The 13006-nt window shown below is 34.3% G+C and overlaps 1 protein-coding gene across 1 annotated transcript in view; it reads left to right on the plus strand.

Annotated features, from left to right (window-relative positions):
- The window catches only part of B3GNTL1 (UDP-GlcNAc:betaGal beta-1,3-N-acetylglucosaminyltransferase like 1), a 125127-nt gene that overhangs the window by 32946 nt on the left and 79175 nt on the right, over positions 1-13006 (plus strand). The window contains exon 5 of the mRNA XM_044672014.1: positions 2634-2699. Coding sequence (XP_044527949.1) covers positions 2634-2699 — 66 coding nt within the window. The remainder of the gene's footprint in view (positions 1-2633; positions 2700-13006) is intronic.

The raw sequence follows: 13006 nt of genomic DNA on the forward strand, positions 1-13006 counted from the left end.
GTGGTCAAACACATGCTTAAAACCTTTTTTTTAATTTTCTGTACATTTAACCTGGGCAGCTCCCTTGTTCTTTTCTATTTCTCTGTGTGTGGAGTCTCCACTCCACTTCGGGGGGGGGGGGGTCTTGTACTCCCAGAAATCACTCTAATGAGCAGACAGGAGACTTGATAAGATGCTGACAAGTGGTTTTATTCAGAGAAAAGAGCAGATGGACAAGCGGGGAGAGGAGAGAGGAAAGGGGAGGAAAAGGGATTCTGCCCACACAAGCTGCTTGGTCGGGGCAAAAAGGTCCTCTCTTCTTCTAGGTATAATCACAGACTTTTATAACAATCCTGACTCAAGATTCTCCTCCTCCCCTCTGTCCAGTCCCACAGAAGGGGGCGCTGTGATGTTTAAAGTCTTATGTACCCCTAAAGACCACCATGATCCAGAAAAACCCATGACTATCATGGGATTCCCAAGCTGGGAACCATAATGATATTTTTGAAACTCCCTGTACTTTTCCTTATTCACCTTATCTTATAGTTGGCTTTCTTCCCAGGGTACAGATAAACTCTTCTCAAGGTTTTTGAAAATAGGTCAGGAAATTAAAAGTTTTATGGGGTCGGGGTAGGGGGCAGTTTTAGTCCGAAGGATAGTAATACTAAAAAGTCTTAAAAATTGGGGTTACAAGCCAAATACTACTCTGAGAATTACACACTGAATCTCATCCCGCACACCTGTAATCATACCTCATCAAGTGTGTAATTACTTAATCAAGTTGTTATGAGTATTTGAGTTCTTAACAGCATAAATATCAGGCTACTTGATAGCCGTGATCACTGGATATATGCATTATAAGCCATCTTGAAACCATCATGAATTATAAATGTTCTGCAGAAACAAACCTTATGTTTCCTCTCATTGCAGTATATAGATTATTTTCCAATTTAAATGTCTCCACTTATATTACTATTCTTTGGTGGATTTTCAAATGAACTGATTGCTAATCTATGGTAAGTCATTTAGGAAAGTTTCTATGATTAGAGCTAGTGTAGTGTAGAGAGAAGAGAATCATATCTGAAGAAGTTCTTTCCTTACAAAGGTTAGCCTATATATAAACATTGTTAAAAATAAAGCAGTATTTGCAATTGGGTACATTTATGCAATATTAAGTATTTTTTAACATTTTATACAGTACTTCTCATTAGGAGAAAAGTAAATATTTTATGTTTTAACTATCTATTTTTCATTGATTGATTAAGTAGCTAAAAGTAAAAAATAAATTTCTATTTCTCAGTAAAGGAAGATTTTCCTACCATTTTCTGCCACATTTATAGGGACAAGCGTTTTTTAATTTGTTCATATTTTAAATCAAAATACAGACATAAAGCAAATGTAAATCTGGTTAGATTTAAGACTGTTTAGTGTTGAACCACTTTGTTCATATAAAAAAGGTCAACATTGAGATTGTGTATGATTATTATGTTAAACATCCTTTAAGTTTTTACTATTTTAAAATGTTATATATTCAACAAAATTTTCAAAATAATAAACTTGAAGTCAAACATGAGTTCTTATTAGATTACTTTAAAAAATTCTTATAGAATATTCCACATAAAATATTCACAATTGTTTTATAACCTAGTCTTATATAGTCTTATATCATGATATATTTTACTATAATTATGTAATATAAATTTTATCTTTGAGCTTGGGGGGGCAAAATTATTGTTATTTTAACACTTAAAAGAATATTATGAATAGTATTTTAAATTGCCCTGGGAGTTCATAACACTTATTTTTTGTTATTGTTAAAAGAGGTTCATTTAAAAAGCATTGGAAACAATTGAAATATCTTTAGGGATCTTATTGGGGAGAGGAGTTGGGAATTCCTTCTTTTGTTTTACATCCCAAAGAACAGCTTTAGCTATGTATTGTTTGCCTTTAAGCAGCCACTTCCTCAGCTGTGATGAGGTGTAGTTTTTAGGCTAATAATGCAGCATTTTTTATTTTGTAATAGTATAAGACTCTTAAGATGTTAGAATTCTCCATCACTATAAAATACTAACCTATTTTAGCAATAGTACTGTGAATAATAAAGGATAAAACATCAATAGAGATACTTTTCTGTTAGTAAAATAAAAAAAATCTGTATTTAATTCCTTTCTTGCCTATAGGAACAGAAAGAATGGGTTAAATGGCCTTATAGTAGGTTAAATACATTGTCATTCATTTTATGCCTGAAATCTTTGACATTGTTTCTTTGTTAATCATAATTTGATAAAATAAGGGGAAAATAAAAAACCCATACAAGAATGATGATATTTTATAGACTTGTATAATACTAGAGCTGGTAAGGATTTTGGAGATTATACCTCTTCTTTGAATATACTGAAACCAGAAAGATTAAATTTATTGTCTTTTTTACTGATTTAAATTTTTTTTGGTTAGTCTATAGTATATTGAAATAGTTCTACTGTAGCTGTGATTGAATTGGTATAGGGAATTCTTGGTGAGTAAACCACCTTCATTGATATTGGTACCAGCTCTACAGGTATGAAAGAATAGTGAAGTGATAGTCAAATAAGTAACTTTAATGTATATTTAAGTATAATATGTTGGTCTTTTTAATAATGTGCTGTTTATCATAGGATGATGTGATGATGCCTCAGCGAGTGAGATTACAATACAAAGCTGCCATTCAACATCCAAACAGTGTAAGTATCCTTTATCCATGCCATGACAACTTTTTTTTAATTAAATTTTAAAATAATTTATCTCTCAATTTCATGTAAAAACAGTATCCAACATTTTTCTTTTCTTTTTTTTAAACGATATATATATATATCTTTTTTTTAAAAACCCTTAACTTCTATGTATTGGCTCCTAGGTGGAAGAGTGGTAAGGGTGGGCAATGGGGGTCAAGTGACTTGCCCAGGGTCACACAGCTGGGAAGTGTCTGAGGCCGGATTTGAGTTTCCAACATTTTTCAAAGAATAATGAGGCTAGAATTTTCCCCTTCCCTCCCTCCACCCCAACCTTGAGATGATAAGCAATATCATGTAGATTTTATATGTGCAATTAATTATGTAAAACATATTCCCATATTGATCCTTTTGTGGAAGGAAACTCAAATAGAAAAAAATTTAAGAAAGTGAAAATAGTTTTCTTTGATCTGAATTCAGATTCAGTTCTTTTTCACTGGAAGTAGATGGCATTTTTTATCAAGAGTCCTTTGGGATAATTTTGGATCATTGTATTGGTAAGAATAGCTGTTATTCAGTTGTTCATTGTAAAGATTTCCCATCATTGTATACAGTGTTCTCCTGGTTCTGCTTATTTCACTTTCCTTCATTTCATGTAAGTCTTACCAGGTTTTTCTGAGCTGTTCTTGCTTATCATTTTTAAAAAATTTTTTAAATTTTTTTAAAATTATTAAACATTTATTAATATTCATTTTTAACCTGTTTACATACTTTATGCCCCTACTTTCCCCTTCACCCCCCCCCCCCGCTTTTCCCCCCACCCATGGCCGACGCACATTTCCACTGGTTGTAACATGTGTCCTTGTTCAGGGCCTATTTCCATATTGTTGTTAGTTGCATTGGTGTGGTCGTTTCGAGTCTACATCCCCAATCATGTCCGCCTCAGCCCATGCGTTCAAGCAATTGTTTATCTTCTATGTTTCCTCACCTGCAGATCTTCCTCTGAATGTGGGTAGCGTTTTGCTTATCATTTTTTACAGTACAATAATAGTATTCTATTACAGTCATATACTATAACTTACTCAGCCATTCACTAATTGATGTATACCCCTTACTTTCCAAATCTTTGGCCCCTTAAATGAGCTGCTTTAAATATTTTTGTATGTATAGGTCCTTTCCCTTTTTTTTTTTTAAAACCTGGTAATGATATTGCTGGGTCAAAGGGCATGTACTGTTTTATAGCCCTTTGGACATAGATCCAATTGCTCTCCTGAATAATTGAATCAGTTCCCAACTCTCCCAACAAAGTATTTGTATCCCAGGTTTCCCATATAGCTTCCCAATTTTGTCATTTTCCTTTTCTGTCATGGTAGCCAATTTGATAGATGTGGGGTGGTATCTCAAAGTTGTTTTAATTTACATTTCTCTAACTAATGTAAATACTCTGACTAATAGTGATTTGAGGCATTTTTTGCATGACTATAGAGAGCTTTAATAACTTTGTCAGAGAACCTCCTCTTCATATCCTTTGACTCTTTATCAGTTGGGGGATGACTTATATTCTTATATATTCAACTAATTTCTGTATACATTTGAGAAATGAGACCTTTATTAGAGAGACTCTAACCCCCTTCTCTTATCCCCTTCCCCTCCTACTTTCCTGTAGAGAAAGATAGCTTTCTATACCCGATTGAGTATGTACTTCCCTCATTCAGCCAATTCTGATGAGAGCAATGTTCACATGCTCTTTTCCTCATCTCTTCCATCTTCCCCTTCATTGTGAATGCTCTTTCATGTGTCTTTTTTGTGTAGTAAGTTACCCCATTCTATTTTTCCCTTCCCCCTCCTCCTAATGTATTCCTCTTTCTCATACCTTAATTTTATTTTATCTTTTATATCATCCCATCATATTCAACTCACACCCTTGCCCTTTGTCTATATATACTTTTTCTAATTGCCCTAATAAAGACAAAGTTCTTTGGTGTTACAAAAATCATCTCTTCATGTAGTGATGTACACAGTTTTAACCTTATTGAATATCTTTTGGTTTCTCTTTCCTGTTTACTTTTTTATGAATCACTAGAGTCTTGAATTTAGGAGTCAGATTTTCCATTCAGCTCTGGTCTTTTCATCAGAAATGTTTGAAAGCCCTCTATTTCATTGAATACTCAATTTCCTCCCCCTTCCCCCCCGAAGGATTATGCTCAGTTTTGCTGGGCAAGTGATTCTTGATTGAAGTCCTAGTTCCTTTGCCCTCTCAAATTTCATATTCTGTGCCCTTTGATCCTTTAATGTAGAAGCTGCTAAGTCTTGTGCTATCCTGACTGTAGCTCCACAATATTTGAATTGTTTCTTTTTGACTGCTTGCAATATTTTCTCCTTGTCCTGGGAGTTCTGGAATTTGACTATATTATTCCTAGGAGCTATCCTTTTGAGATCTCTTTCAGGACATGATTGGTAGATTCTTTTCATTTCTATTTTTCCTACTCGTTCTAAAATATCAGGACAGTTTTCCTTGAAGATTTTGGGAAAGATGATCTCTGAGCTCTTTTTTTAAAAATCATAACTTTCAGGTAGTCCAATAATTCTTAAATGATCTCTCTTGCATTTCTTTTCCAGGTCAATTGCTTTTCCCATGAGATATTTCACATTTTCTTCTATTTTTTCATTCTTTTGATGTTGTTTGATTGTTTCTTGATATCTCATTGAGCCATCTTCCATTTGCCCAGTTCTAATTTTTAAGGCATGATTCTCTTAATTGAGCTTATGTAGTTCCTTTTCCATTTGGCCAGTTCTACTTTGTAAAGAGTTCTTTTCCTCAATGGATTTCTGTACCTCATTTTTTCCAGAGGGCCATTTCTGTTTCTCCAGAAGTTTTTCATTTCAGTGCATTTTTATATCTCTTTTTCCATTTGGCCAATTCTGCTTTTAAAGAAGTTTTTCTCTCCTTTAGATTTTTGTTCTTCTTTTGCCAATTGGCCTATTCAGTATTTTTGTTTGTTTTTGTTTTTGTTTTTTTTTTAGGTATTAGATTCTTCAATTTTTTGTGCCTCCTTTTTTCAAACTTTTTACTTTTTTTCATGATGTTCCTGTATCACTTTCGTTTCTTTTCCCAATTTTTCTTCTAATTCTCATATTTGATTTTTAAAATCCTTTTTGAGCTCCTCCACTAATTCTTTTTAGGCTTGAGAGGAATTCATACTTTTCTTGAAGACTTTAGATACAACAGTATTGATTTTGTCGTCTTCTTCTGAGTTTGAATCTATCCTGTCGCCAAAAAAGCCTTCTATGTTGACTTTCTTTTTTGTTGTTGTTTGCTCATTTTTCTAGCCTTTTTCTTTTTCTTGAACTTAAAAAAACTGTTAAAAGTTAGGTGCTATATTTATGGTGAAGGGAACACTGTTCCAAGTGTCATTTTCTTTGTGCATCTGCCTTCAGAGCTGGCACTAGGGATCTATTTGCTTTCAGTTCTTCCAACATGATATGATGTAAGGAGGGGTGTGTTTAATACACTCCAGGCCTGTGTTCTGGTCTGTAAATAATTCCTGCCTTGTGGCTACAAGTGTTGGTACTCCTCTTCACCCTGCAGACCCAGGACTGCAACCTGGTTCTGCATGTGGGCAATGCTACAAGAATCTTGCACCCAGAGCCAGCGAAAGGACCCTGTAATCTCTTTCTGAGCAGTTGTCTGACACCCTCCCTCCATTACCATCTGTAGCTGTGAGTTCTGGAAGCCAGCCTTGGTTGCTGCTTAAGCTGTGCCCAAGTCCTATTGCCTAGATGGTTCCTGCCCTGGCGCTGCATTCTGCCCTGGTGTACTAGATTCTTCATGCCAGCCTTCTAAGTTGTTTTGGATTAGAAAACTGTCTTTGCCTTGTCTTTTTGTGGATATGTTATTCCAGAATTCATTTTGAGACATTATATCATAGCTTTTTAAAAGGTAATTTGATAGGAATCAGAAAGGTCCCTGTGCCTTCTCTGCCATCTTGGTTCCATTACTAACTTTTTTTCTTTCTTTTTTATTATCATTCAAAACACACTTTCATATTGATCATTGTTGTAAAAGCACTCGTACAAAATTGAAACCCCAAAATAAAACTGTAAATACACTGTGAAAGATAGTATGTTTTGATACATATTCATCTGACTCCAACAGTTCTTTCTCTAGAGGTTGATAGCATTCCCTATCATAAGTCTTTCAGGATTGTCCCAGATCATTGCATTGTTGAGAGTAGCCAAGTTTTCACAGTTGATCATCATTCAACATTGCTATTATTATGTACAATGTCATGACTAACTTTTAATAAAGTGATTACTAAGGTTTTTTTAATTAAGTTTATTTTCTGCAATAATCAAAATAGAATTTATCTAGTTAATTAGACAGCAGGACATTTTTCCTTTAATTGATAATATTTTTCTTGCATTGAATTGCACATTTTTGGATTGACTTTAATCCATAAGATAAACTTGTAAATCGGAAATTGTTATACAACAGTTGCTGGTTTTAGATAGGTACAAAGGTTTCTTTAAACCAGTATAACAACAGGTACAAAAGCTAAGAAAACACACTATATATCAATAGATTTTTAAAGTCTGTTTAATTTAAATTATACTTTATATAATTATTATAAAATCCTTTTTATTCATCTAGATTAATTTTGACATAGAATAAATTCCTCCATTTTTTCTTAGAGATTATCACAAAGAAATTTTCCTCTTTTAAAAAAAGTTCTGTCAGTTGATTTTGCTGGACAAATACACTTCTGTGATATAGTCTTCTAGAAATAAACTTGATGAGATTGAAGAATTTTTTGCTGAGCTGAGACCATTTGACCTTCTCTCCTCACAATCATTTATTTACTTTTTGCAGTTCCCATTTCATCCAAGAAATTATCTACATTTAAGAGATTTAGGTTTTAATTAGAGGAAATCACAGAAGTTAAGATGGATGAATAGATGGATGAATTAATGAAAAAGCACTTATAAAGAATTATTATGTTCTATTTATTTAGTATTCCAGATGCTGGGAATGCAAACAAAAATTGAGACAGTCTCTATTTGCTTTCATGGAGCTTACATTATAATAGAAGGAGACAACATATATAGGAAAGTGGTTGTTAAGGAAGGAAGGTTTCCTTAACTGCATGTATGATAAGTTGGATAGCATTCCCTATATATAGAGCAGTCAGTTGATACTCCCTTTCCTAAATCAATGATATTGTTGATTTTTCCTGTTATATTCCCAACAGGAGAAGGTAGAGTGCTACATATGTAGGACTCAAACCCAGAGTGGAAGTTCAAAAGCTTAGTAGATTCACTTCCCCAGAGATTAGGATATTTGATTACAGAAAAACTAGAGAATATCTCTAATACTCTCCTGTTTTCAGAGATGTAATGGGTTTCTCCATAGGAAGAGTGACTCCTACTGGTGTGTGGGAGGAGAGGAGAGGGTGAAATAGGAAAGTTGAAGGGAGGAAGCAGGGTATGTAGATATCAGGTAGACATCATGTGGCAACCACATGTACCTCTACTCAATAGTGATCCTTTGAAAAGCTTTTGCATATCACACACACACACACACACACACACACCCCATAATGTATATGCATGTGCAAAAGCTTTTTTATATACATAGGTATGTGTATAATATATATTGTCTATATATATGTGTGTGTGTAAAAGCTTTTCTGTATATAAATATGCATGTTATATATATTAATGTCTATGTGTGTATATATATGCATATATATATATATAAATAGATACAGAATAGAAAAATGTGCATCTGTAGTTGCAAGTTTGACCAAAGAAACAAAAGGGATACTAATGGTAATGCAAATATATAGAAGTTATGTGGGTGAAAGTGAAGGGATGGAGGTAGGATGGTAGGAGAAAGGAGAGAGGAAGGTAGAGGAAGGGAAAGGAAGGTAGCGTCCCAGCCCCAGCAGAGGAAATTGATCAGAGCCCTTAATGAAATGATCAGAGAGCAACTTTAGGGTTTGAATAGCTAGATTTTATTTTAATTAGAAAGGGAAAGGTCTAGGGAAAACTAGGAGGTAGGAAGAAAGGGAAAAAGGCACCAAGAGAGAGATCAGGGTCTCAGGGTAGAGAAAGCCTAGCCAGCCTCCAAGGTCAAGAGAGTGAAAAGGCGCCAAACTTTCCCTTTTATACTTTCCCTGACACCTCCTCCAAAGGAAATGGTAGAGCTGTCAAGGGAAAGGGGAAATTGACCATTTATTCAAACACAAAAATATTACAAACATTAAATAATAATAATAATATTAAAAAGCCAGAAATAGTTAAATATATCCTTTACAGATTATAACAGAATAAAAATAGTCATAAGTTCAGTGGGCAAGACAAAAGACAATAGACCTAGACTTAGCAATGAAATTTTAAATAGAGTAGTGTAAGATTTAAATTAATGTCCAACACTCCAAGTATTAATTTTATAAAGTTTATTAATAATCACTTGAAGTAGAAGGAATAAAAAGGAAATAGAAGTATAAAAACGTAATTATCTAACAAAAGTAAACCCACTTGAGTAAGTTCTCCTGGCTCTCAAAAAGCCTGCGTCCACAACTGCCTGCGATCACAAGAAAAAAGAGAGGCAGGGCAACACAAAATTTATATCCTGCCTATGTCAGCACATAACACGAGAAGGAGAGTGGAGTGCTGAGAATTGTAGTTCTGGGGTTCAGATTCCAATTATATAGTAGATTAAAGGACTAAATAGAAACAATAATTATAAGAAAGGAAATTATAATGAAGAAACCCAAAACCAAAATTTCTGGGATGAAATTAAAGTCCTCAGGAGAAAAAGTCATGTCCTTTATGCCATATATTAACTATATATATATATATATGTGTGTATATGTATACATACATATATAAAAAAACAATTGTTCTTCCTCAATACATAAGTATTAAAAGGATATGAACAAAAAGTTCTTAAACAAATTGCTGACTATTAACAACCACATGAAAGAATACCATAAATTACTAATAATAAGAGAAATGCAAATCAAGACAACTCTGTGGTTTTACTTCACACCCTGCAAATTGGCAAAGATGAGTAAAGATGCAGAAAGACAATGTTGGGAGGCTATAGAAAGATAAGCACACTGGTGCACTGTTACTTGAGTTGTTAATTTGACTCTGGGAAATAAATGTGTAATTTTGTGAATTAAGTAACTAAAATGACCCAGAAAAAAGGAAGTCTCTATATACAATAAAATATTTATTAGTAGCACTTTTTGTGATAGGAAAAAACTGTAAACAAAATAGACACCTATCGACTGGGGGGAATGGCTATACAGATTGTGGTACTGGATGTAGTGTTTAATGAAATATTAATGTGTTGTAAAAAATGATCAAAACAAAGAAACATGGAAACAGCTAAGTAAGCAGAGTTAAAGAGGGGAAAAACACCAATAGATAGAATTACTGTATAACCCAAAATTCAGAAGTCAGTGTTGCAAAATCTAAAAGAACAAACATGATTTAAAAGAACAAATAAAAAACGACATTCCTACCTCTTCTTTTTGCAGAGGTGGAAAGAATAAAGGGAGGGACACTGGTTAAACTATGGATGGACCAGAGTGAGATGGATTTGTGGTAAGACCAATGAGCAGGCTATGATGAGGCACGAGGTGATGAGGGCTTGGTTCAGAATGGTGGCAGTGTTAGAGGAGAGAAGAGGGCATATGTGAGAGGTATTATAAAAGTGATATCTATAGATCTTTACAACAGTTTGGATGTGGAGTAAGAGACTGAGAAGCTAAGGATGACTCCTAATTTGAGAGCCTGAGGGACTGGAAACAGGATGATGCCCTTAGCAGTAATAGGAAGATTTGAGTGGAAAGATTATGTATTCAGTATTGGATATGTTGATCTGAACCTAGGACCTCCTGTCTCTAGGCCTGGTTCTCAATCTACTGAGCCACCCAGCTGCCCTCTGGACATGTTGATTTTAAGGCATCTATAGGACATCTATTCTGAGATATATAATCAGGAGTTGGAGATATAAAACTAGAGGTCAGAAGAAAGGTTAGGACTGGATAAATAGACATGGGAATCATCAGCAAAAGACACTGAATCCATGAAAACAGATGAGATTGTTAAATGAAATGGTATAAGGGGAAAAGAGAAGAGGAACCAAGATAGAACCTCGATGATGATCCAGCAAAGGAGATCAAGAAGTCTGACTAGTAAAGTGAGAACTAGGATATAGTTGTGCCACATAAACCTAAAGAAAAGATCATCAAGGAGAAGAGGATGATCCAAAGTATTAAAGACTTCAAGGAAGTCAAGAAAGATGTGAATTGAGAAAAGGCTATTTGATTTGGCAATGAAAAAATCATTGGTAACTTCGAAAGAGCAGTTGTGATTGAATGATGAAGGTGGAAGCCAGAATGGTTAGATTTAAGAGAATGAGAGGAAAGGAAATGGAAGTATTTCTCTTTTAGGTGGCCTTCTTGAAGAGTTTAGTCACAAAAGAGGAAATATATAGGATGATAATTAATAGAGTTGGATGGACAAAGTCAGAGTTTTTTGAGGATGGAGACATGGATGGGTATGTTAACCACAAGTATTGAAGTAGCCAGGAAACAGAGATTGAAACGAGGGAGTGGGGATGAAGAAAAGGACAAGAATGATATGAATATGTATGTCTGTATGTGTGTGCCTGGCAAGGAACAGGGCTGGCTTTTCATGTGAGAGAGGAGTGAAGAAGATAGTGACAGAAGGTGTCTGGGTTCTGTAAAATGAGGAGGAATGTACAAGGAGGAACTCTCAGTAGAAAAAAGGAAGTTTATTTTTCATAATAATTAATAGATCTCTTCTAGAGAAAAAAAAGAATGAATTAGAAGTTATTCTAATCTAGTCATGAACCATGAAGATATACTAACTTTTTATTATATCAGTAATAATTGGAACTGAGATTTTTTTCACATTCTTGTATTTAAGGTATTTAACAGATAAATCATCATCATCTTCATCATCATTATTATTATACCCTTACCTTCCACCTTATAATCAATACTATGTGATAGTTCCAAAGAAGAAGAGTAATAAGGGCTAGGCAATGGGGATTAAGTGACTTGCCCAGGGTCACGCAGCTAGGACGTATCTGAGAGCAGATTTGAACCTAGGATCTCCTGCCTCTAGGCCTGGCTCTCAATCTACTGAGCCACCCAGCTGCCCCTTAAGAGATAAATTATTAAGAACTTCTTAGAAGGGAAATAAAAAATTACAACCTTAAGTAAATTAAGGTTAATTTAAATTTAAAATTATTTAATTTAAAAATATTAGGGATAAATTTTATGTGTAACAGGTTTTATTGTGCTAAAGACTTTGTATATTAATTAATTGTGATCTTGAATAATAAGAACTAACAACACCACAGTGCTTTAAGTTTTATAAAACATTCTACATGTACTGTCATTTGGTCTTATAATATATTGGGGGCTTTGGGGTTGTTGGTTTGAGGATCTGGTAAAAATTGACTCCTTTCTGCTGCAGTCTTAACGTTTTGTTTTTAAGTAGACATTTAAAAAAATCAAAGAGCTTTGAAAGCATGGTGGCAAAAATCTTATATTTCACACAAGAGAGCACTAATTTAATAATTATATTAATAAGAAGCAGTTTTAAAATGCATACATTTAAATGATTTATTAACAAATAATTCATGAACAATAATAAATAATAAATTCACTATTAGTGAGCCATACAACTCAGAAACTGCTAGTTCTATATATTATGACATTAAGCAGAAAAATATTACCAGACGGTGGAAAGCCTGAGACTGTATCTTTATGTGTGATTTTAATTTAAAATATTTTGCTATCTATGTGTGATTTAGTATACACAAACTATGTACTTTCTTTTGTTCAATTCTATTTTTTTAACATTTATTAATATTCATTTTTAACATGGTTACATGATACATGCTCCACCTTTCCCCTTCAACCCCCCCTCCTACACCCCCCCCCACCCATGGCCGATGCGCATTTCCACTAGTTTTGTCATGTGTCCGTGATCAAGACCAATTTCCAAATTGTTGGTAGTTGCATTGGTGTGGTAGTTTCGAGTCCACGCCCTCAATCATGTCCTCCCTGACCCATGCGTTCAAGCAGTTGTTTTTCTTATATGTTTCCTCTCCTGCAGTCCTTCCTCTGAATGTGGGTAGCTTTCTTTACCATAAATCCCTCAGAATTGTCCTGGGTCATTGTATTGCTGCTGGTACAGAGGTCCATTACATTCAATTTTACCACAGTATATCAGTCTCTGTGTACAGAGTTCTTCTGGCTCTGCTCCTT

Source organism: Gracilinanus agilis, chromosome 4, assembly GCF_016433145.1.
Source record: "Gracilinanus agilis isolate LMUSP501 chromosome 4, AgileGrace, whole genome shotgun sequence".
Classification (NCBI taxonomy): Eukaryota; Metazoa; Chordata; class Mammalia; order Didelphimorphia; family Didelphidae; genus Gracilinanus; species Gracilinanus agilis.